Here is a 27,568-nt window from a genome sequence, read left to right on the forward strand (position 1 = left end):
ACTTCTCGGTGATCCAGAGACTTGAAACATAGCACATAGTTTTCGAGTCGATGGCACTACAGTTCGTGGAAAACCAAATGCCGCCAGGGGCAGACGAATCGAGATAAACGAAACTTCCTGAAAAAACGCAGGGAATCTTGCGATCGATTTTTAAGTAACTTCCTGGTGAGTTAGAGACTTGAAACTTGCGCCGTGAGTCATAACCCGGTGACAATGCAATAGTTGATCAAAAATTTCGCTAGGTGGCGCATGGATCGAGATATTAAGAAAATTAGTTTTGATTTGGGAATATTTCAATCCATTTTTAACTAAATTCGCAATGACCTAGAGACTTGAAACTTGGCACACAGTTCGAGGCTTGGTGACGATACAATGTACAGAAAACTAAATTCCGCAAGGTAGCAATAGAGGCCTTGTGACAATACAACTTATAGAGAACAAAGTTCCAATAGGTGTCGCGCTAGTCAAGATAACTGCAAATCGTTTAAACACGGGGGGAATCTTGCGATCGATTTTCGAGTAACTTCCCGATGAGCTCGAGACATGAAATTTGGGCCGTAAGTCAGAACCCGGTGACAATGCAATATTTTATCAAAAAAATCCGCTAGGTGGCGCACGAATCGAGATATTGGAAAAATAATTTTCAATTGGGAATATTGCAATCGATTTTTAACTAACTTCCTAGATATCTAGAGACTTCAAACCTGAATGTAGTTTAAAACTCGGTGACAGTGCAATGTTTGATAAAAAAATTTTAGCTATGTAACGCACAAGTCGAACTATTTTGAAGATTAGGCCATACTATCATGGCTAGCCTCCTGAGTGTTGCAAGCGTTGTAGAATTTCACCTCGATTCTTTTAGACTTTCAGGCGTATACGAATTTCACCCCGCCTTTATGTAGGCAGTACTAAAAAATTGAAAATAAAAAGATGATAAAAAAATTTTAAGGACTACCTATATATAAATGGACCAAAATATAGAAGGCAATTTTTTCTTTAATACAGACATAGTCTTGTTGAATTTTGACTAAAAAACTTTAACAACAGCTCTTGTAAAAGAATTTTGGGATTTAAAATTATAAAGGTGGAGCGCAATCTTTCTATTTAAGGCAAACCATGTACTTGTAATTAACTAATTGATTATTTAAAACTTAATTTTTTTTTTTTAATAAAAACTGTTATAATTATTTTTATAATTTATTCTCGGAAATGTTTTTTCTTTGGTACTTATATATTAAAAACTATTAATTATTGAACAATTAAAAATATTTTTTTCTTGATTTTGCTCTGGCAAAGTCACTTATCAAATCATCAAAATCAATCTATCGAAGTAAATCAACTTCAATGCTTAACCTCATCAATGCGGACAACCGTTCATCTAACATAGTTGATCGATACATATTTTTTATTCTTTTTAAAACCGAGAATGACCTTTCGGACTCGCAGTTTGCTCTTGGAATCGTAACCAGAATCCTGTAAGCGATGTAGATATTCGGGAATACTTCGATCAAGTTCACATTTACAATCCAATTAAGAACTTGCAAAGGGCACAGAATTTGTTCTGTTTCGTTATATAATTTTTCTGTTCTTTAGAGAAAAAACCTTTGGGCTGTAGTTCCAAGCGGGGTATAAACTCTTTGAGTTCTAATAATAAGTAATTTTTCAAATCATCCGAATAAACTTTTATCAAATTTGTTGCTTTAGTTTCCATCACCTGATGTTATGAATAATAATTGATTAAGAAAACTAAATAAGTTGATAATATGGTTATACGCTTCACTTCGTTTTTGCAACTCGGCAGCAAGTTTATCTATAATAACAAAAAATGTATTTATCCTAAAATTATTAGTCGCACTTAAACTATCGACCTGTACTTCCTTGTCTGTAAATTTACGAGGGATTTTTCTTTTATCACTAGCAGAATATTCTTGATTTACAAAATCACTCAATTGTTTAGCTCTCACGCAAACCTTGAACAAAATCTATTAGTGAAAGTAGCATGTTATTAGCAGAGATTTAGTCTACATTAACTTTTTGAAGATATTGACTAGTCGCGTTAAATCTTTGAAAAATTCTATTCCAGAAAATCGCCATAAAAACATTCTCAATCCTAACTACATGTTTCAGTACTACGCCGGTAAACAAACTTCAACGTTCCTTTTTTATATCCAAGAATACAAATTGCACATTCGCTTGTTAAAAATCGCTATAGCTATAAAAAATAGCCGGTATTCAAAAATCGCCATAACTATTTTCACTGATAGTTCAAAATCGCCATATCGTCCATCACTAGTACGAACTTCGTCATTTCGTCTTTCGTTGTTTTTCCTAGAAAATAAACATTAAAGAAGTATCGAGTGGTGCCCGCTCGCCGAACGGCGGCGCCTTTTGAAGTGCCGCAACTATGACGTTTTTCGTGAACTAAAACATGCGTGGACGTTCGACCGGCTTCTGCGGTAAACCTCCAAGTGCCATCGATGGTGTTTTTGTGATTATCTAAGCAAGTGGGTTTAGATTACATCAGTATATGTTATGATATACTTACTATAGTCCGAACTCTGAACGTGCTTGCTTATATTATCTTATTCTTAACGAGTGCATGTATTCTTTTCCATATTACTTTGTATATAAATTTTGAGGCGCAAAATTAAATTTTGTGTACGAAAATACGTAATATGATATTATTTATTCGAGCTCGCGGGGCCCTCCCGACTCTGGGGCCCGGGGCTATATCGCCTGCTATCCCTTCCTTTAATCTACCACTGGGTGAGATATATTAGATATAAGAGATGTGGAAGATAATAATGAAGTAAAATACATTTTTCATTTTCATGCGCAAAACCTTCTTCGAAAGTTTGGTACGTTGGAAGCCTTTTGGCTTGGTTATTTTCATTTGAATGGACTAGTGACCAAATTTTTCGAAAATATGTTATTTATATAGTGTGATATGCTTAAAATTTGGCTTATACGTAGCGTAATATTAAGATACCTGTTTTTATGAAGTGAACCAGCAACCTGAATTTCACAGCTAAATGTCTAGCACTAGCGGAAAATATGATTTTTGCGACAGATAAGCTTGTAACGTGACGAAATAGGGGAACTAAATACGTAGATCTGACAGCTGGTAAACAAGCACAAACGAGCGGAGAGCATATTCAAAACCGTAACCCCTTGCTGGTGCCGGTACGCTCTAGACAACAGCGCAGGCCTTGTGAATTCTTACAAAACATAACGAGGAAATAATAATTGCATTTGGCGAAGGAATTGTGGTTGGACAAAAAAAAATATGCGAGCGCGCTTTGATGGTGAAAGAGGCCAGGTGGTGGCGAGACAAAAGAACAGTACAAAAATACCATCACGACTACGGAGATGCACGTAGCCATCAAAAAAGCCTAGGAATCAAAATCAGTAAGCCCAGGAGGCAATTCCAAGCCGAAGTTTAACCCCTGTACAATGAGAGAGAGAGAGAGAAATATGCCACGCATGTCTTCAGCTTGTCCGTTTCAGTTGCACAATTCCAGAAAACTTTTTCAGTAAAATTTTCGTGAAATTTAAGCATCGCTTTGGGATTCTTTTAACTTTCACCTTGGGAGCACCTCAGGACTATTTCGAAATTACTTCGAAGGATTAAAGGATCTTTTTTGGATATTACTTATTCAATTACCGCTTTATCGTTTTAACGATTATGGCCGGATCACTTCGGGAAAAATTCAGAATTATTTCTTTAAACGATGTTGAGTATTATATTATAGACCGAATCAAATTTAAAAAGGCTGCGAGATATTCAATTTTGGGTAAAATAGTTAGAAAATTTGCTTAAACCGAAGAATGGTTTACAAGTTAGGCTCAAACTTTTAGCGCTATGGATGTGCCACTGTCCCTATTTTGACTAAGCATTTTCCAATGTTTCGGGGTCATAACACGAAAAATAATGAACATATCGTAACAAAATTTGCTACATATATTTCCCAGCTATTGAGATTTAGAAATTTCTGAGAAAATTTAACCAAATCAGTTATAATACTATGTTCAAACAGAAAAACAAATTGAGGAAATTTTGATTTGAATTGAGTGCTGTTCATACAACTCGATTTAGCTTACACAATAGTAATTTGATAGCTGGTTGGCTCATCTCTACAGCAAGAACATACCTTTGTTCAGACTGTCAAAATGTGCGTGTTGATATTAGGCGAATGAAATGGAATGAAAACATAAAACTTTGAAATTTTTGTGTGTTGTAAGAAAATGTGTTCAATGTTTTGGTTTCATTTTGAGTTTGCCATCTTCTTTTGACAATACCTTACTTACTTACTTACTTAATTGGCGCTTAACCGTCTAAACGGTTATGGCCGTCAAACAAGGCGCGCCAGTCGCTCCTTCGCTCCGCCAACCGGCGCCAATTGGTCACACTAAGGGAGTTTAAATCGTTTTCCACCTGGTCCTTCCAACGGAGTGGGGGCCGCCCTCTACCTCTGCTTCCATAGGCGGGTTCCGATAGAAACACTTTCTTGGCCGGAGCATCATCTTTCATTCGCATAACATGGCCTAGCCAGCGCAGCCGCTGCGTTTTAATTCGCTGGACTATGTTGATGTCTGCGTATAGCTCGTACAGCTCATCATTAAATCTTCTTCGGTACTCGCCATCGCCAACGCGTAGAGGTCCATAAATCTTTCGAAGAACTTTTCTCTCGAACACTCCCAAAGCCGCTTCATCTGCTGTTGTCATGGTCCATGCTTCTGCCCCATATAGCAGGACGGGTACGATAAGTGACTTGTAGAGTATGATTTTCGTTCGCCGAGAGAGGACTTTACTTTTCAATTGCCAACCTAGTCCAAAGTAGCATTTATTGGCAAGATTGATTCTTCGCTGGATTTCAGTGCTGATGTTGTTGCTAATGTTGATGCTGGTTCCCAAATAAACGAAGTCTTTTACTATTTCGAAATAATGGCTGCCAACAGTAGCGTGGTTGCCAAGGCGCATATGCGCTGACTCTTTGCTCGATGACAGCAGGTACTTCGTTTTGTCCTCATTCACCATCAAACCCATCTTTACCGCTTCTTTTTCCAGCTTGGAGTAAGCAGAACTAACAGCAGAAATGAAAGACATAAAATCAGCTGATCAGATGAGCCAACCATATAGTTCAGCCATGCGTAACTGACGTTTAAATATACTCAATAAACACACTTTACAATGTTACATTTGCAGTTTGAAACAATTTATTACGCAATTTTTTTTTAATTGGCAATTTATTATTACAATTTATTATATGACAAATTGCGTAATAAATTGCCAAATAGTATAAATTGCCAATTTGGTGTGTGTTTGAACCTAGTATAATTGATAAATTGACAATATTTAGGGTCGAAAATCTGAAGCTAAATTAACTGCACGGTAAAAGCTCACAACTGTGTATATGTATAATGCTCGGTTACAACCGAAGTTAAACTCACATAGTGGTCATATTTATTTACAACATCTTTCATGCGACATCAACAAATATCTGAGATGAGTTTGCGGCTTTCTTCTTTTGTTTATTTATAAATTTGTAAATATTTGCAAATTTGCAATATTTCACTTTTATTCATGAATATGCTAATGTACACGTCATACTCGTAAACCACACAAAGCTATGCTAACACACAAAACTGTGTGCCAGCGAACTGCATGCGCATTTTTTTTTTGGACCTAACATTCTTCCTGTATATATCGTATATCGCACACCAAGGTCAATAGAGAGCTAACTCAAAAATCTGAAATTGCGAACCTATGAGTATTTTCCGACTTCCCAATTCAATATCTACACAACTGTGTACACTACCTCCACTAATCAACGAAAAAAGACTGTGTAAAAACTATAATTGCATTAACGCATAAGCGAGAGGCAGTCAATTTTTCGAGTTTTCTGGATATTGCGATTTTTTTTAGCTGAATGCTGTTTTGATCTAGGTGTGCGATATATTGATCAACACAAAGCGTGCCAGTTTTTCCGTCAATGCGATGAATAAAGGAATTATAAAACTTCGAACAAAGTTTTCACTGGAATACTCTAAATTGCTGTTAATAGCTTTTAAGATTGCGTGGTCTCTGTTCGTCAACTGAGGTCTTTACGTCTCAGTGGCCTAGATATTCTATCTAAACGGGCACTTATTGACTGGAGGGTCGAAATTTCCAGAGTGGGCCACTTTAAAATGTATTGTCTCAGTTTTCATTAAATAATACGGGTTTTAATCGGTTTGGAGGTAAAGAAGATCTCCCCAAAATATCTTTGTAAAAAAATTTTTTTTTTCATTAGTTATTAACAGTTAGAGTTTTTGATAATGTTATTTTAAAACATTAATAACTCGTGAACGATTTATCGAAACTCAAACCGTGAACGGTTTATTGAAACTCAACGTGTTCCACGTCAAAATTTTCGTCAATTAATATATGTACTTTGTAACAAAAAAATCGTTTTTAATAAGAAATTATATATTACGAAATCGGCCGACGATGATTAAATAATAATTGAATAAATAACAGTTATTATTAAGTGGTGTTCATGAATTCCTAAAAATGTAGTAAATTGAAACAGATGACTTCAAGTAAATACAAAAGTTCAAAATGTTCGTAATAGTTTCTCGAGTTTCCGAATTGTTTGAGATTTGTAGAACGTTTTTGAAATTAGTTTGCATATCTTCAGTTCAAACTCATGAAAGTTTTTTCTTAAATTATCAAAAGTTAAAAGGATTCAAAGTCAATCGACGAAATTTGATAAAATTTGCCACTAATATTTTCGTGCTCGCTGTTGTTTATAGGAACACTACTGCATTTCTCTGATGTGATTATGACCATGAGCTAACAAATGCCCCACATAACATACGCATACGAACAATAAATGTTTGAACCAAATAGTCAACTCTGTTTATTCAATTTCGCTTTCAGTAAAAAAGCGTAAAGTGGGTTATAAATAAAGAAATCAATACTAACTTTGACAACGATTCATATCTACCTTAAGATATTTAAGATTTCTTGGAACTTTGGGTCCCGATTAAATTTTTTGTTGATTTAATCCGAATCTCTTCTATTTGTTTCACCAGAGTTTTTGTTAACTTTTATTTTAAATTTAAGAGTTGATAGATATGCCAAATTTTGTTTATTACCTAAGAGCTACGAGAAAGTTTTGCAGAATATTTAATCATGCCTTACAGCACGAGAGCATAAATAAAATAAAGATAATATTTTTCCACAAAAGCCATTCTATTCAAAAGAAAATGAATCTTGAATCTGATTAACTGACATATTGCTGTACCATGGCGGAACGATACAAGGTGGCAGCATGGTGACATACATACAAACATAAATAACAAGTAAGGAAGGTTAAGTTTGGGTGTAACCGATCATTACATACTCAGTTGAGAGCTATGGTGACAACATAAGGGAAAATAACCATGTAGGAAAATGAACCTCGGGTATCCCTGGAATGTGTTTGTATGACATGCGTATCAAATGAAAGGCATTAAAGAGTATTTTATGAGGGAGTGGGCCATAGTTCTACAGTTGGACGCCATTTAGGGATATAGCCATAAAGGTGGATCAGGGTTGACTCTAGAATGCGTTTGTACGTTATGGGTATCAAACGAAAGATGTTAATGAGTATTTTAAAAGAGAGTAATCCTTAGTTCCATAGGTGGACGCCGTTTCGAGATATCGCCGTAAAGGTGGGCCAGGGGTGACCCTAGAATTTGTTTGTACAATATGGGCATCAAACGAATGGTGTTAATGAGTATCTTAAAAGGGAGTGGGCCTTAGTTCTATAGGTGGATGCCGTTTCGAAATATCGCCATAAAAGTGGACCAGGGGTGACTCTAGAATGTGTTTGTACGATATGGGTATCAAATTAAAGGTATTAATGAGGGTTTTAAAAGGGAGCGCTGGTTGTTGTATAGATGGTCGCCTTTTCGAAATATCGCCATAAAGGTGGACCGGGGTGACTCTAGAATGCATTTGTACGGTATGGGTATCAAATGAAAGGTGTTAATGAGTATTTTAAAAGAGAGTAATCCCTAGTTCCATAGGTGGACGCCGTTTCGAGATATCGCCATAAAGGTGGACCAGGGGTGACCCTAGAATTTGTTTGTACAATATGGGTATCAAAAGAAAGGTGTTAATGAGTATTTTAAAAGGGAGTAATCCTTAGTTCCATAGGTGGACGCCGTTTTGAGATATCGCCATAAAGGTGGACCCTAGAATTTGTTTGTACAATATGGGCATCAAACGAAAGGTGTTAATGAGTATTTTAAAAGGGAGTGGGCCTTAGTTCTATAGGTGGACGCCGTTTCGAAATATCGCCACAAAGGTGGACCAGGGGTGACTCTAGAATGTGTTTGTACGATATGGGTATCAAATTAAAGGTATTAATGAGGGTTTTAAAAGGGAGTGGTGGTTGATGTATAGGTGGTCGCATTTTCGAGATATCGCCATAAAGGTGGACCAGGGGTGACCCTAGAATTTGTTTGTACAATATGGGTATCAAAAGAAAGGTGTTAATGAGTATTTTAAAAGGGAGTGGGCCTTCGTTCTATAGGTGTTCGTCTTTTCGAGATATCGCCATAAAGGTGGACCAGGGGTGACTTTAGAATATGTTTGTACGATATGGGTATCAAATGAAAGGTGTTAATGAGTATTTTAAAAGGGAGTGGTGGTAGTTGTATATGTGAAGGCGTTTTCCAGATATCGACCAAAATGTGGACCAGGGTGACCCAGAACATTATATGTTGGATACCGCTAATTTATTTATATATGTAATACCTGCCAAGATTTTAAGGGTTTTTTATTTCGCCCTGCAGAACTTTTTCATTTTCTTCTACTTAATATGGTAGGTGTCACAACAATTTTATACAATTTTTTCTAAAGTTATATTTCGCGTCAATAAAACAATCCTTACCATGTTTCATCCCTTTTTTCGTATTTGGTATAGAATTATGGCATTTTTTTTTCATTTTTCGTAATTTTCGATATCGAAAAAGTGGGCGTGGTCATAGTCGGATTTCGTTAATTTTTCATACCAAGATAAAGTGGGTACAAGTAAGCACGTGAACTAAGTTCATTAAAGATATGTCGATTTTTGCTGAAGTTATCGTGTTAAGGGCCATGCGGAAGGACAGACGGATGACTGTGTATAAAAACTGGGCGTGGCATCAACAGATTCCGCCCATTTTCACAGAAAACAGTTATCGTCATAAAGTCTATGCCCCTACCAAATTTCAAAATGATTGGTTAATTTTTGTTCGACTTAGGGCGTTAAAAGTATCCTAGACAATTTAAATGAAAAAGGGCGGAGCCACGCCTATTTTGAAATTTTCTTTTATTTTTGTATTTTGTTGCACCACATCATTACTGGAGTTGAATGTTGACATAATTTACTTATATACTGTAAAGATATTAAATTTTTTGTTAAAATTTTACTTTAAAAAATTTTTTTTTTAAAAGTGGGCGTGGTCCTTCTCCGATTTTGCTATTTTTTATTAAGCGTACATATAGTAATAGGAGTAACGTTCCTGCCAAATTTCATTATGATATCTTCAACGACTGCCAAATTACAGCTTGCAAAAATTTTAAATTACCTTCTTTTAAAAGTGGGCGGTGCCACGCCAGTTGTCCAAAATTTTACTAATTTTCTATTTTGCGTCATAAGTTCAACTCATCTACCAAGTTTCGTCGCTTTATCTGTCTTTTGTAATGAATTATCGAACTTTTTCGGTTTTTCGAAATTTTCGATATCGAAAAAGTTGGCGTGGTTATAGTCCGATTTCGTTCATTTTAAATAGCAATCTGAGATGAGTGCTCAGCAACCTACATACCAAATTTCATCAAGATACCTCAAAATTTACTCAAGTTATCGTGTTAACGGACGGACGGACGGACATGGCTCAATCAAATTTTTGTTCGATCCTGATTATTTTGATATATGGAAGTCTATATCTATCTCGATTCCTTTATATATGTACAACCAACCGTTATCCAATCAAACTTAATATACTCTGTGAGCTCTGCTCAACTGAGTATAAAAATTGCATGTACTTTGTTTTTGTAAATTCGATGGACAAATGTCAAACTCGTACTGCGCCGGAAGTTGATGTATCAAATCAAATAAAAAATGTTTATAATCAGCTGTCTCATGCTGCTACCTTGTATCGTTGCGACATGTGCTGTACTAAGGCGTTGCTTAGAAATTATCAAGAAGAAGCAATCAGCTGATGGGATAACACCACCTGGTACTGCATTCGCCTTGTCTTTGAGTATAATAAAGGATGAAGTATTTATGAACCTCTTTCTCTTATTATCAAGGACAGTTTAGGCGCAAATTATGTATAACGCAGCGAATGACTTTTTCTCACCTGAACCAAAATTTATTTAATATAAAAGCATAAACTCAGTGTGTAACACTTAACCTGAGTGTCCCTGTGGTAATTGTTGTTGTCTAATGATTCATGTGAATGAGACGCAAAGTGCGGTAAATAAAAAGGTAACAGGCCAGAAAGGCTCCAGCAATGCTAACTATGTGAATAAATGTAGACAATGGCGCTCAGATAATTTGTCTATCGAATTATGCGAGTGGAGCTCTCCATGGTGGATAAATAGATTAATGTAAGATAGCTCGATATTACGAGTCCGCTCTACCTCCAATAAGCCCGTCGCTACTCCGGAGTCAAGGTAGGACTCACTTCATGCTAATTCATCGGCCATCTCGTTGCCCTCGTTGCCCAGATGCATGGTCCACTCCCTATATTGACCAAGCAAAATTGATGTAATCTTCGTCGAGATTAGTTCATTGTTTATTGAGATTTACTTTTTTTTTGTTATTGTAAAGAAGCAATTTCCATTGCGCAGCCTCACGAGCCCCTGAGGGATATTATCTTATCGCCCCTGTGATCAACCCAAGGTAGATATTTGACGTTTTTTTTCACCCCGACAGCCTTTCTCCAAATTCCGTATGCTAGAATAAGTCGGATAGCTGCATTTTACATCAATGTCTATTTTGGCTTCTGATCCCATAAGCCAACGTTTGCTCACCAATCTTTCACAGGCATACCCTATGTTCCGTGTTTAGCTTTCAGTTTAGCTTTGTAGTCAGAGGCACCCTCGGGTATTTGGTATCAACAGAAAGCTTATATTTTTACTGTTTGGGAAAAAGGAGGTTAAAGCTTAAGATTTCCTTAGTAATCTCCGCATCATCACAATGATCGCAGACCTGATACCAGTATTATACGTCATCCTTTTAGGCCACCACCTTTTCAGCTGCGTTCATGATATCTATAAGAAAGATCGACTCCAAGTGTAATGCCATAGCTTAAAATGATCCCATCTAAGTCCTAATCGTTTTGAATTGCAGAGTGGACTCTTTCCAGTTTATAGTAAACAAATACTTGCAGTTAATATCCGATTAGACATTTGTCAGAAGCGACCTGATCGGACCAATATAACATATATCCCCATGCAGCTAATTTCAGAAAAGAGGTTTTTTGTCATATCTTCCTCAATTAATCTAATAAAAGCTTAAAACTTTACAAGATGATTTTAAATATGGCATATATTTTTGTCTGAAAAAATCGTCGACATCAGCCGTATTTATATCATAAACCGATTGTTCGGAAATGAGGTTTTTCGGCATTTCTTTCTCATTTTAACAGGTTTATGCGGGTAGCTGAATGATCATTTGTCAGAACCGACCGCATCGTATCATTATAGCATATATCTCCCACACAACCGCGTTTCGGGTTAAGGGGGGTTTCGTAATTTCTTCCTTATTTTATAAGCTTGAAACCTCTGAATTTCCCAGAATGTTTACATAGGTGCAGTGAAATAACTCCCAAATGCAATAACCCCCAACAAAAAAATTAAATAACTCCCAAATATTTTCCATACAAATTGGGACTTATTTCATTATGAAATAGCTCCCAATTCATTGGGACTTATTTCATAATTTTTGTTGGTAATTATTTAATTTTCTTAAAAATACAATTTTATCAAACTTTGACGTTCTTCTAACAGTTTCTATGGGTCGGCTATACATTAAGGGACCAATTGGTTTTATTCGTAAACCAAAGGGATTTGAACTTTGAAATTTTGCACATAGGTGCTCAGGGAGTTCCCCAACGAGAATCAGTAAGTAATTTTTAATTGTTATTAACAATTTACTAGTAATTAGTTGTTAAATTTACCATGGTATAATTATCACTTTTTATCTACATACGAACATTTTCACAAGAATTTTATACATAAGTACAATTTATAATGTTTATAAAACCACAGTCAACTATTTTCATTTGTTTAAATTTGCGTATTATTGTAAAATTTAATGATTTATTTGTTTACTTTCCGCGAACACAAGCATACAGCCATTTTATCTAATTCACTGCTTGCTTGGTGGTACCAGATGCTTTAAATTGTTCCAACGAATGAAAAATTTTTGAATAGTATCAACGAGGAAAATTGACATTTTTCATTCAACTCTATTTATTTATTTTACAAAAAAATAGAAAATTTGGAATGAAAAATCGCGCGATGCACAGTAATTCTGCGTAGAACACCTTTCTGCATAAGCGGCCTTCGGCCGCGCTTATAAAAAATATCCCTGGGCTACGCCATGTTGTTGTTGTTGTTGTAGATATGCTCGCCCCACCTAATAGCCGCGACCGATCACAAATTGTCATCAATATCCTCTAACGGGAGTCCAAGGAAACTTGCCGTTTCAACAGGGGTGGACCATAAGGAAAGGGGTGTTAGAGGCGTTGGTTCCACATTACAATTGAATAATAATGGGCTACGCCATGCCAAGTCCGGGTGTGTGGTATAACCGTGGCGGTAGCAGACTTGCTCCTTTTATTTTTTACTTTTAATAAATTATGTTAATTTCATAAAAAAAATACGATTTTTTAAAATAAATTACATTTACTTCGACGATACTATTCAAGTTTCCTTGTAATTGTAACTTTTACATATGTACATAATAGTTTGCTGTATTTTTCAAATCTCATTGCAACTGATTATATAGTATAAAGATACTATCTCAAATTTTGATTTGGGATTTATTTCATTTTTTTGGGACTTATTTCATTTGGGAGTTATTTCATTTTTTTTTTTTTTGGACTTGTGGTTTCATTATGAAATAACTGGCAAATATTGGGAGTTATTTCATTTCCTTCTTTGGGAGATATTATTTTATTTATTAAAGTTGTGAGTTATTTCATTTTTATTGGAACTTATTTCATTGGGAGTTATTTCACTGCACCGTTTACATATGATGAATTTCATATCAAAACCGATATGCGTTGAACCCGACCGCCCTACAAAAATCGCGAGTACCCTGCAAAAATCGTTGGATCATGTGGTCCACTGAAGTACTTGCCATTGTACTCCACTGTAATGCAGCAATGGACCAACTCATATTTCTACACGAACATATTGTAAGACGATCATTGCTCGTTTTTAACGATTGTAATCACTACACGATTTTTATTGGACTGTGGGTACTCCATGGATTAGTCTGATGTAATGCGGAGCTGGAGTATATGGTCCCGTCCTAGGACATCGCAATGTTAATTGGACCATTTTTTTGTATGAATTGTGGTTAATTTTGGAGCACTCGCTCGGTCCATAGCGAGTACTCCATACATGCATGCATGGAGTACTAGCGATTTTTGCAGGGTATATTGATTTAACTAAATTGAATTGAATTGAATTGAAAAGTCTATTTAATATATATGTTGTTTTTTTTTTTAATTTTTAAGTAAATGCATCTTTTTATATTTTGATATCATGGTGCTTTTGAGCTGTGATAACTACGGAATACTACTTGTAAAAAAGCTTCAAAGATCAAACATCTTTTTGTAATTCGAATAGATTAGAAAAAGAATGGTATTATCTAATTTTTAAGTCACCCCCAAAATATGGACCTACCCTTGATAATAAAAAAAAAATTTTTTTTTCGATTTAATATACAATTTTGCCCACCACATACTGTTGACTTTCGGAATGTTTGCTAACTTTGAGTGAAGATTCATCTAAAGGTATGAACGAATGGTAGCTTTGAGTTTCTGTAATAGTTTTAGCAGTTTTGTACCTTGCAAGTAGCTCTTCTTTTGTTTTGTTGTAGTCGTCAGCGTCTGCATAAGCGACTTCAATGGAGGTCTTATGAGTTTGTGAAGGCCACTGATAAAGGTCTTTCGCCGTTTGAATTAGGTCTTTATTTGCCACGCTATAATTCCGAGCGCCTCTTTTTAATGTCCCACCTATACCATCACATGATGACTGATTTTCCATGGCTGGTGGCGTAAAAGTGCCACTCAGCGAATATATCGAAATCAACTTTATGACATAAATTAATTAATTTGTATTTGCTTTTGTATTGTGCTCCTGCACCATCTGAACGTAGACAACTTTCGTAACTGAATTGCTTACATTGGTCTTAACAAAATTAATCATTTTTGAAATACACAAATGAACTGCTATGCTATCATGGATATTACAGTCGGATATTATGGCAAAGGTTTTATGTATTAATTTTCCGTTATCTTTGTAATATACAACGTACGGATGTATTGTGGCTTGATTATTATCCCAATGGTATTCTTTAAAGGCATCTTGTACAACAAACGCATAGTTTTCAGCGAAATCCATTTGAACTGGCTTTTCTCCTGGCAGCAATGCCATTTTTTATACTCAGTTGAGCAGAGCTCACAGAGTATATTAAGTTTGATTGGATAACGGTTGGTTGTACATATATAAAGGAATCGAGATAGATATAGACTTCCATATATCAAAATAATCAGGATCGAAAAAAAATTTGATTGAGCCATGTCCGTCCGTCCGTCCGTCCGTCCGTCCGTCCGTCCGTTAACACGATAACTTGAGTAAATTTTGAGGTATCTTGACGAAATTTGGTATGTAGGTTCCTGAGCACTCATCTCAGATCGCTATTTAAAATGAACGATATCGGAGTATAACCATGCCCACTTTTTCGATATCGAAAATTTTGAAAAACCGAAAAAGTGCGATAATTCATTACAAAAGACAGCTAAAGCGACGAAACTTGGTAGATGAGTTGAACTTATGACGCAGAATAGAAAATTAGTAAAATTTTGGACAATGGGCGTAGCACCGCCCACTTTTAAAAGAAGGTAATTTAAAATTTTTGCAAGCTGTAATTTGGCAGTCGTTGAAGATATCATGATGGAATTTGGCAGGAACGTTACTTCTATTACTATATTTACGCTTAATAAAAATTAGCAAAATCGGAGAAGGACCCCGCCCACTTTTAAAAAAAAATTTTTTTTAAAGTAAAATTTTAACAAAAAATTTAATATCTTTACAGTATATAAGTAAATTATGTCAACATTCAACTCCAGTAATGATATGGTGCAACAAAATACAAAAATAAAAGAAAAATTCAAAATGGGCGTGGCTCCGCCCTTTTTCATTTAATTTGTCTAGGATACTTTTAACGCCATAAGTCGAACAAAAATTAACCAATCCTTTTGAAATTTGGTAGGGGCACAGATTTTATGACACTAACTGTTTTCTGTGAAAATGGGCGAAATCGGTTGATGCCACGCCCAGTTTTTATACACAGTCGTCCATCTGTCCTTCCGCATGGCCGTTAACACGATAACTTGAGCAAAAATCGACATATCTTTAATGAACTTAGTTCACGTGCTTACTTGAACTCACTTTATCTTGGTATGAAAAATGAACGAAATCCGACTATGACCACGCCCACTTTTTCGATATCGAAAATTACGAAAAATGAAAAAATGCCATAATTCTATACCAAATACGAAAAAAGGTATGAAACATGGTAAGGTAATTGGATTGTTTTATTGACGCGAAATATAACTTTAGAAAAAACTTTATAAAATGGTTGTGACACCTACCATATTAAGTAGAAGAAAATGAAAAGTTCTGCAGGGCGAATTAAAAAACCCTTAAAATCTTGGTAGGTATTACATATATAAATAAATTAGCGGTATCCAACAGATGATGTTCTGGGTTACCCTGGTCCACATTTTGGTCGATATCTGGAAAACGCCTTCACACCACTCCCTTTTAAAACTCTCATTAATACCATTATTTGATACCCATATCGTACAAACTCATTCTAGAGTCACCCCTGGTCCACCTTTATGGCGATATCTCGAAACGGCGTCCACCTATGGAACTAAGGATTACTCCCTTTTAAAATACTCATTAACACCTTTCTTTTGATACCCATATTGTACAAACAAATTCTAGGGTCACCCCTGCTCCACCTTTATGGCGATATCTCGAAACGGCGTCCACCTATGGAACTAAGGATTACTCCCTTCTAAAATACTCATTAACACCTTTCTTTTGATACCCATATTGTACAAACAAATTCTAGGGTCACCCCTGGTCCACCTTTATGGCGATATCTCGAAAATGCGACCACCTATACAACAACAACCACTCCCTTTCAAAACCCTCATTAATACCTTTAATTTGATACCCATATCGTACAAACATATTCTAGAGTCACCCCTGGTCCACCTTTATGGCGATATTTCGAAACGGCGTCCACCTATAGAACTAAGGCCCACTCCCTTTTAAAATACTCATTAACACTTTTCGTTTGATGCCCATATTGTACAAACAAATTCTAGGGTCACCCTTGGTCCACCTTTATGGCGATATCTCGAAACGGCGTCCACCTATGGAACTGACGATTACTCCCTTTTAAAATACTCATTAACACCTTTCTTTTGATACCCATATTGTACAAACAAATTCTAGGGTCACCCCTGGTCCACCTTTATGGCGATATCTCGAAACGGCGTCCACCTATGGAACTAACGATTACTCCCTTTTAAAATACTCATTAACACCTTTCATTTGATACCCATATCGTACAAACGCGTTCTAGAGTCACCCCTGGTCCACCTTTATGGCGATATCTCGAAAAGGCGACCACCTATACAACAACCACCACTCCCTTTTAAAACCCTCATTAATACCTTTAATTTGATACCCATATCGTACAAACACATTCTAGAGTCACCCCTGGTCCACCTTTATGGCGATATTTCGAAACGGCATCCACCTATAGAACTAAGGCCCACTCCCTTTTAAAATACTCATTAACACCTTTCTTTTGATACCCATATTGTACAAACAAATTCTAGGGTCACCTCTGGTCCACCTTTGTGGCGATATCTCGAAACGGCGTCCACCTATGGAACTAAGGATTACTCTCTTTTAAAATACTCATTAACACCTTTCATTTGATACCCATATCGTACAAACGCATTCTAGAGTCAACCCTGATCCACCTTTATGGCTATATCCCTAAATGGCGTTCACCTATAGAACTATGGCCCACTCCCTTATAAAATACTCTTTAATGCCTTTCATTTGATACACATTCCAGGGTTTCCCTCGGTTCATTTTCCTACATGGTTATTTTCCCTTATGTTGTCACCATAGCTCTCAACTGAGTATGTAAAGTTCGGTTACACCCGAACTTAACCTTCCTTACTTGTTTTCACTTACGAATCGGGACTGGCGCTTAGCTATGAAATGATGTAACACCAGTTTTTGATATGTTCAACAAAATCATCAACAAATGTGTCTGTAGTAGCGGAAATGGTTCCTAGATTAAATCTGAGAGTAATGTTCCATTTTTCGTTTTATTATATTAAATCTAAAAAAAAATGAAAAATTAAAAATGTTTTCCAGTGTAATAAAAATTTTTGCAGTGTACATTTTGCAGCCGGAAAATACAGGAGTGGTCAAAAACCAGTAAAAGACTTAAACGGAAATCTTATTACTGAAAGCGAACAACAAATGAGTGTATGGGTGGAAAACTTCAAGAAAGTATTAAATAATCCTGTAGGTGAGGCGACCTTAAATTCCAACACTATTGCTGCAAACTACAACAGCCAACCCCACTTCAATGGGGTAAACAGCGCGCCCCCTACGAAAAATGAAATAATTTCAGCAATCAAGTCCTTAAAAAAGGGCAAGGCCCCAGGAACTGATGACATATATGCTGAGTACCTCATAACAGATCCAGATACCGCAGCTGAAACCTTACTTCCAATCTTCCGTCAGGTATGGGAAGAAGAATCCTACCCTCGTCAGTGGAATGAAGGCATACTTGTAAAAGTCGCAAAAAAGGGAGATACCTCTGATTGTAACAACTACAGAGGTATCACCTTACTCTCGATTCCTAGCAAAGTATTCTCCACGATCTTACTGTCCCGAATTCAAGAGGCGGTGTATGGAACTCTAAGAGAAGAGAGTTTGGCTTTAGACAAAACCGATCCTGTGTTGATCTAATAAATACCGTCCGAATCATTGTTGAACAATGCTGTGAATACAGAACATCAGCTTATTTACTTTTTATCGACTTTAAAAAGGCTTTTGATAGTCTCGACAGGAAATATATTTGGGAAATACTACGAAAACGAGGGATGCCCAATAAAATAATCAACATTATAAAGTCAATGTATGCCGAATTTAAGTGCCGGGTCAGTCACGATGGGCGCCTCTCAGAACCCTTCGAAATTAAAAGCGGGGTGCGACAGGGATGCATACTCTCGCCGCTCTTGTTTATCTTGGCATTAGACGAGATTATGAGGAACGCAGAAAATGGTGGACACGGTGTACAGTGGACGCCTTTCACTCAGCTAGGGGATCTAGAATATGCAGACGATGTCTGTCTGCTAAGCCACAGAAGTACTGAACTTCAACACAATTTAGAAGCTGTCAACACACATGCAAAGGAGGCCGGACTGAGCATCAATACAGCGAAAACCAAAGTCATAAGATGCGGCTATAGTATTTCATCAAGGCCATTGACGCTTACGGTTGACGAAAATGAAATCGAAGGTGTAGAGTCCGTTGTTTATCTTGGTAGTATTGTCTCAAATAAGAGCGGTGCAGATGAGGACGTTCAGTCTCGCATAAACAAAGCAAGAATGGTTTTTGGGCAACTGGCAAACGTGTGGAGGTCCAGCCAAATATCTTTAAAAACGAAGCTTCGACTGTTCAATTCGAATGCTAAATCAGTACTGTTTTATGCTTGCGAGACGTGGAAAAGCTCAACTTCAATTCAGAAACGTCTACAAGTTTTTATCAATAAATGTCTGCGCCGAATCCTGAAAATTCGATGGCCGGAAAGAATTTCAAATGACGAATTATGGGCTAGAACAAATCAACCTAAGGCTACCACAGAAATAACCAAGCGTAAATGGTCGTGGATTGGTCACACTCTCAGAAGACCTCCAGTAAATATAGCCAGACAAGCATTGCGATGGAATCCACAAGGAAGCCGACGACCTGGTGCACCTTCGAAAACTTGGCGCAGAACTGTGGATAAAGAACTCGAAGATGCAGGATATACGTGGAATGACATCACAAGAACTGCACCTAACAGAATAAGATTTAAGTCGGTGGTCGAGGCCCTATGCTCCAATAGGAGTTGAGGAGGATGATGATAATGATGACATTTTGCAGTGCCCTGCAAAAGTCTGGAGTACTCGCTATGGACCAAGCGAGTGCTCCAAAATTAACCACAATTCATACAAAAAATATGGTCCAATTAACATTGCGATGTCCTAGGACCGGACCATATACTCCAGCTCCGCATTACATCAGAGTAATCCATGGAGTACCCACAGTCCAATAAACATCGTCCCTGCAAAAATCGTTGGATCATGTGGTCCACTGGAGTACTTACCACTGTAGTCCACTGTAATGCAGCAATGGACCAACTCATGTTTTTACACGAACATATTGTAAGCCGATCATTGTTCGTTTTTAACGATTGTAATCACAACTCGATGTTTATTGGTCTGTGGGTAGTCCATGGATTACTCTGATGTAATGCGGAGCTGGAGTATATGGTCCAGTCCTAGGACATCGCAATGTTAATTGGACCATATTTTTTGTATGAATTGTGGTTAATTTTGGAGCACTCGGTGGGTCCATAGCGAGTACTCCATACATGCACGCATGTAGTACTCGCGATTTTTGCAGGGGTGTAGTGATTGCAATCGTTAAAAACGAGCAATGATCGGCTTACAATATGTTCGTGTAGAAACATGAGTTGGTCCATCGCTGCATTACAGTGGAGTAGAATGGTAAATACTCCAGTGGACCACATGGTCCAACGATTTTTGCAGGGTGAAAGCTAATTTGAATACCATTCCAATGGTGCCAAGAGCTTTTAAATCGGTTGAGCAATTCCGTATTTATCACAGCTCAAAAGCACATCATATCAAAATATTAAAAGATGCATTTACTTAAAAAATTAAAAAAAAATACGAATTTTAGTTTTTTGATATGTTATATACCCTCATGGACAAAATAATAGGTGTACACAGCTTTGGTTCTATATCATTACAGGATTTTGCGAATGAAAACAAATTTTGTATGGTAATATTAGTAACTTTAGTTACTTATACTAAATATATGAAAATGATTACAATTCATCCATTTGCAAGATAATTGTATCATAATAAAAAAATTTCGTTAGTCAAAATAATAGGTGTATGAAACTTTTCTTAGAAATCAAAGAACACCATTGAATAATAATTCCTTACTCCACTGTTTTCTTAATCGCCGGTATCTCCTCCATGTTTAACATAACTTTGCTTAAGGACGCCAATCTTCTCTTAAGCTTACTCCACAATTTCCTAATCGGGTTGAGGTCAGGGTATTGACCTGGCCATTGCATACATGTGACAATTCAATTTTTGAACCACTCAGATGCCAACCGAAAAGTATGTTTTGTATCGTTATCTTGGTGGTAACTCAACCTTAGTGGGATGTTTTCCCCCGCATATGCCAGCTTAACATTTCGCAAAATATCCCTGTACTCCACGGTACACATACAAAAGAGATAAGCTTTTGTCACAGTGCATCAGCATTGGTGCGGCCCCATTGAAGACAAAAAAACTGGCGAAATATTTTATTCAGTGTCGAAATCGAGATTGATTTGTGTGGAATTACTCCAAAAGTACAGTAAACGGCCCAAAGGGCAAAGCTTTTTTTTTCTTGCTACACCAAAAGGACAACTAGGCATGGAGGAGGAAACATAATAGTAGACAGATCCTTCTCTTGGTAAGTTGTGGGTCCCTTATTTTGGATAAAGGTCGCAATGACCACTGAGGAGTACAGGGATATCTTGCGAAATGTTAAGCTGCCATATGCGGAGAAAAACACTCCACTCAGGTTAAGTTATCACCAAGATAACGACACAATACATACTTTGGTATCTGAGTGGTTCAGAAATGGAATTGTCACATGTATGCAATGGCCAGGTCAATACCCTGACCTCAACCCGATTGGGAACTTGTGGAGTAACCTTAAGAGAAGATTGGCCTCCTTTTCATTTCATAACAAGCGAGCTATTTTGGCATTAGATGAAGGATTGGGATGGGATAGCACTTCATTGGAAACATGCCAAAAATTATGTTGAGCCATGCCCAATAGAATAAGCAAAGTTGTGTTAAACATGGTGGAGAAGCGGGCGATTAAGAAAACAGGGGAGTAAGGAATTATTATTCAATGGTGTTCTTTGATTTCTAAGAAAAGTTTCATACACCTATTATTTTTACCAACGAAATTTTTTTATTATGATACAATTGTCTTGTAAATGGATGAATTGTAAACATTTTCATATATTTAGTATAAGTGACTAAAGTTACTAATATTACCATACAAAATTTGTTTTCATTCGCAAAATCCTGTAATGATATAGAACCAAAGCTGTGTACACCTATTATTTTGTCCGTGAGTGTATATTAAAGGAACCTTTCTAAAAAAATGGGCCTTTGAAGTTTTCCCCAAATTTAAAAATTTATTTTTGAAAAAAAATGTTTTTCCGTGTAATAAAAAAGTTTTACAGTATATATTTTCGAAAGCCGATCCGAGTACCTACCCAAAACTACCAAGATTTTTAAATCGGTTGACCCGTTCTGTAGTTATCACAGCTCAAAAGCACCATGATATCAAAATATAAAAAGATGCATTTACTTAAAAATTAAAAAAAAAACAACATATATATTAAATAGACTTTTCAATTCAATTCAATTCAATTTAGTTAAATCAATATACCCTGCAAAAATCGCTAGTAATCCATGCATGCATGTATGGAGTACTCGCTATGGACCAAGCGAGTGCTCCAAAATTAACCACAATTCATACAAAAAAATGGTCCAATTAACATTGCGATGTCCCATCAAAAATGGAATTTTTAAAAATGAGGCTATGATTGTAGAGATAAAGTGTGCCTCTATGCAAAATTTCATGAAAATCTGAGGTGGTCGGGTTCAAAATGTGCCTTTTTTATAGGTTTTGATATGAAATTCATCATATAAGGCATGCATTGTTGTTAAAATAATCGTCAGGATCGGTTGTGTATAAAATATATCGTTAGCTTAATGTGAAAATGTGCTAAGTCACTTTTTACGAATTTTACAGGAGATGAAGAAAACTGAATAATTTTTGAAATAACCTTTTTTTTTTCAAAAGTGTGAATGAGGATACCTTAGTTGCAATACTTTTGAGTGTAGAAGCTTTGAAAAAGATGAATAAAAATCATGTATGCTAACCCAGCAGCTATTTTATGACTTAGCACAATTTCCTCACTCAAAACAAATTTTTTCTCCTGACCTAGCACTTTTTACTCAATATATTTCCCCATCACTCCTCCCCTTTAATGATTGAAATATAACACTAAAACTATATATTTCACAAAAAATACTTTTTATTTGTCAAACTATATCTTACTATTGGCTGCCACCGTGGTGTGATGGGAGCGTGCTCCGCCTACCTCACCGAATGCCCTGGGTTCACACCCCGGGCAAAGCAACATCAAAATTTTAGAAATAAGGTTTTTCAATTATAAGAAAATTTTTCTAATCGGGGTCGTCCCTCGGCAGTGTTTGGCAAGCGCTCCGGGTGTATTTCTGCCATGAAAAAAGCTCTCAGTGAAAACTCATCTGCCTCGCAGATGCCGTTCGGAGTTGGCATAAAGCAAGTAGATCCCGTCCCGCCAATTTGTAGGAAAAATTAAAAAAGGACCACCACGTAAATAGGAAGAGAAGCTCGGCCTAAAATCTCTTCGGAGGTTATCGCGCCGTACATTTATTTATTTATTTTATTTCTAGCGGTGCTGATCTGGAGTCTTTGGCCGGATGGTGCGCAGACAATAACTTATTTTTAAATTCAAACAAATGCTGTGTTGTGTCTTATTCCATAAAGACAACTGCCACATACTTTATATACAAACTAAATCTCTTAATCGTTTTCAAGAGAATAAAGACTTGGGTGTAATTTTTGACTACAAACTCTTTTTTTCTATTCATACTGATTTCGTTGTTTCAAAATTTGTTGCAATGGTTGGGTTCAGTAGACGTAACACCAGTGACTTTAAGGACCATATGACGTTGAAGACATTTTATATATATCCTTGGTCAGAAGTGATCTTGAATATCAATAATATGGAATCCTTTGTATGAATCTAACTACTATAAAATTGAGAAAGTTCCAAAAATGTTTACAAAATTGCTTTACGTATTCTTCACTGGCCAGACGGCCTCCCATCATATACCAGCAGGCACAAGTTGCTTGGTCTTCAGGCTTTGCATGACAGACGAATTTTGTCCTACTCATGCTTGCCTATAATGTAATAAACTTTAGTACGGATTGCTCTGATTTATCTACTTAGTTCATTCCATATATTTCGCTGCGTGATATTCGGCATAATAGATTATTTATCGAAATAACTGAACAAAGGAATTTTGCTATGCAGTAGTGTTATTAATTTTAATAAAAGCTTATATAAGTTTAAGCTTGAATTTCCTATTTTTAACTAGTCTGTAATAAAGCATGTAGTTATCGACATGTAAGAATTGAAGTAGATTATGGTCAGCGCAAAGCATTTATCATACACCAAAGGTATGTATCAATTGGGTAAATCCAATTTCAAGGGGTTGTGTTCGCAACCATCTCAAGGGGTTGCCAGCACAATATATAGCTTCTCCAACCCAATTTTCAACTCACCTAACCGTGGCGAATCCTGTTTCATTGACAGCCGAGGCTCTGGCGACCCCAATTTCCTCATGGAACTAGGGGGTGGGGAGGGCGGGACGGCCTAGAAGGTTTAATGTGGTCATATAAATCGTTCCCGAGATGATCGAGCTAGTAGTACCTTAATAGTGCTTGGTTACCGGAACGTACCTGATCTATATCCGGCAAAGGGCCATCAACATCGGTAACATTCCCCAAAGCCTTTGGAAAGTGTCTTTATGGTTAATACAACAACAACAATAAAGCATGTACTTTTAGACTGAATGAATTAAATAAATAAAATGCGCGCACAAAGAAATGACTAGTAATTCAGATTTATATTATTGACAGGTTGACTTATCACATTTTTTTTTAAGAGCTAACGACTTAGCACATTTACGCATCATTGCCCACAGCACGTAAAAATGAAAAATTTAAATATTTTTTTTTGTTTTTTTTGTGATCGATGTGTTTTGAATTCAGTTTTAAAACTGCATTAAAATACGATTTAAAAAGGAAGTGTCTTAGCACATTTTCACATTAAGCTAACGATATCCCAAACAAACAATTTTTTCGATTTTATAAGTTTTTGAAATTTTATCAGATAATTGTTCAACTCCATTCATGAAAAATAAATGCACAGCTGAAACCAGTTCCGTCTTTACTTGTTTTTGTGATATTGATATCGATGTTTTGTGTATCGAGTTTTTCGTTTCATTATTATCGGGTAGCCGATATTTGTTAAAAAGATAATTTACATTCGATATCGGATCCTCTTTCAACAAAAATAAAACAAATAAATTTAAACCTACATACATAAAAATTCTTTATCTTTATTTATACCACATAACATTTATTAGATCAAAAAGTGTTTGTCTTTTTTTTTATATTATTTTCTTTCTTATAATTACCATCTAACTTAATTTAACTATGCTAAATAGTTAATCTATACAAATCAGCAAAAATACAAATAACACTTAAAAAAATTTTATACTAAAATATTACTCGATATTTGCATAACTTTAGCTTTGTCTTCTAAATAACAACAACATTTAAGTAATTCACAAGGCCTTTTTAAGTTTTGTGTAATATTTTTTTTATATATTTTAAATACAACTGTTGAGTTTAATGTCGTATTTATATACATCCTTTAGAAGGGTCATTAGTAAAACGAATTAAAAAATCTCAAAAATATGAAACCGTTATTCTTTTAATATTATATATAACTAATAGCTATAATTTTTTCATTGTTATTTTGCATTTTATTATGAAATTTTTTGAATCTTTTAAAAACAAATAAATTGATTGTTTTAAAATGTCTTAGCACATCTCATATACAAAGGCTTTTGAATTTAAAAAAAAACTTGTTTTTTAACCTTGCGAATTAACTAATTGTTTTGATCATCGTTGTTTGTAGTTTTGTTTTTGATTTTATTTTTATCACTTTAACACAGTCAACGCCGTCGCACAGCCACGATATTCAGTCAGTGCTACCGATTCGGTTGTAAGTCCATTCTCATTACTGCTTGGTAATAACTTCAAATATCCTTTGGATATATCAGCTTGCTTACATTTTCGCCTTGAATGCCCACTTCCTGTGCTATGACCATTAAGAGCTCTGTTAGTATCATTTTTATAATGACAATAAATTATTTCTATAAATTCTTTACGGAAGTTATCATTGAGAAATCCATAGAGTACAGGATTCGTGACAGCCGAACTCATACCGAGCATATGACAAAACGCATACATAACAATCATTCGCTGTGTCAATGCTTCTGGACTTCTCATATCTGCATATAAATTGTAAGCGTTTAGTGGCATCCATGAAATACCGAAAATGAGTGCAATTGTTATCAATAAACAGTTGGTACGATGCATACGTCGTCCACGTTCCGATTGACGTGGCGTTTGCATTGTTACGACAGTGCGACTCTTTAATTGTTTATATATTCCCAAATAGGCAGCCGAAACAATTAGTATTGGTAGCAGGTACTGAACGCATAGCGAAAATATTGAATAATAGAATCGTCCATTGCTTACGGGCCAATCTTCAACACAAAAGCAGACTTCATGTATGCCTAAAGTTTGTAGGAGCGGTGGAATGTCGGCCTGCTCGATGCGCTTAAAGATGAAGAGTGGACTGGCTAACAGCACTGCTAGTAACCAAATGCAAACGAGTATATTGATGACACCGCCAATTTGTAGGCTTTCACGTGTCGGATATACGATGAGCTGGCGTAGGAGGAGAGTAGAAAAGAGAAGAAGGGGAAGTACATTTTAGTAGAAGCGCATATAATTGTTATTTGTTATTTGTCCATTATTCATTACGAAAAAAAATAAATTTATTTTAGAAATGCTCACCTACGACCTTGATCTAAACAGTTATTCATCTGCTAGAGTTTTTAGGAATACATTCCATTTTGAATAATTACTTTTTTTTTATTGTAGCCGCATATGATTGTAATACGTTTTTGTTAGTTCGGAATAATGAATAAACAATTTTAGTCATTATTCCCATTTGCATTCTGGACTAATTATTCCATTTATTATTTCTCTTTTTTTATTTCATCGATTAAATTCATTGGACTGCAATACACCGCGGAATGCATTCCGCCAACCATTTGAATTCCTTTCAATGCTATTATTTACTTGCGAAATGCTTTTGAATTTTGTTCATCCATAAGAGGAATGCTTTTTAATTTTATTATTCCACATGACGAATGCAGAAAGGATTAATATTAAAAATTTGTATTCATTATTCCAAAAAAAGGAATAAAGGTTGCCTTCCAAAAGTGTTAGTCCAGGAATGGAAAAGCATGGATTGCATACCCGATTGAATGCATTCCTAAAAAACTCTATAATCTACATTTAGGTATATATGGGTGGTCCTTATAAATCAAATAAATAAGTTTTCCAATCTCAACATCCCTTCAGACGGTAATACCTTTGTCAAGAATATCACATATAAACTAGAAAAGAAATTTCAACATTAACTACATATAGATCAACTTTATTATTTCATAGACTATATGGGTTGTAAACGGTAGCAATAAACTTATAGACAACGTAATTCTATAAGAGTATAGCAAAAGCTCTTCTCCCTAGGAAAATATATAAATTGGTTTTGATCTAAAAAATACGTTTTGGAAATCAAAAATCAATGGCTAAAAAATTCAAGATAAGATTAAAACCTGTTATTGCTCTTAATGTAGGTGCCTTAGGGTCATAGAGGGTCCGGGTGTTGTCCGTATAAACAATAACTCTGCTACAAAGCGGCCTCTTAGGGATATGAAAACGGAGGCTCTCAAAGAGACAAGGTGCATCAACTGCACCATCAAAAATACCGTAGACACAGGTGATGATATAGTAATAGCTCTTCTGCATAGAAATTACTGTGGGTTTGTAAGTGCCCATCTAGCTTTATAAAAAGGAGTCTATTCAGTAAAATTCACCGATTGCAACGAGAAGCGAAAACACGTTCAAGACTTTTAA

General features: G+C 35.9%; 1 protein-coding gene across 2 annotated transcripts in view; it reads right to left on the minus strand.

The window, feature by feature from the left end:
• Nucleotides 1–24,997: 24,997 nt before the first annotated feature.
• NPFR (Neuropeptide F receptor) overlaps nucleotides 24,998–27,568 on the minus strand; it is a 41,504-nt gene continuing 38,933 nt past the window's right edge. For both annotated transcript variants that reach the window (XM_067775289.1, XM_067775280.1), the window contains one exon: nucleotides 24,998–26,308. In XM_067775289.1, coding sequence (XP_067631390.1) covers nucleotides 25,514–26,308 — 795 coding nt within the window. In that variant the 3' untranslated portion in view covers nucleotides 24,998–25,513. The remainder of the gene's footprint in view (nucleotides 26,309–27,568) is intronic.

The sequence above is a fragment of the Eurosta solidaginis genome, chromosome 1 (assembly GCF_040869045.1).
Source record: "Eurosta solidaginis isolate ZX-2024a chromosome 1, ASM4086904v1, whole genome shotgun sequence".
NCBI lineage: Eukaryota > Metazoa > Arthropoda > Insecta > Diptera > Tephritidae > Eurosta > Eurosta solidaginis.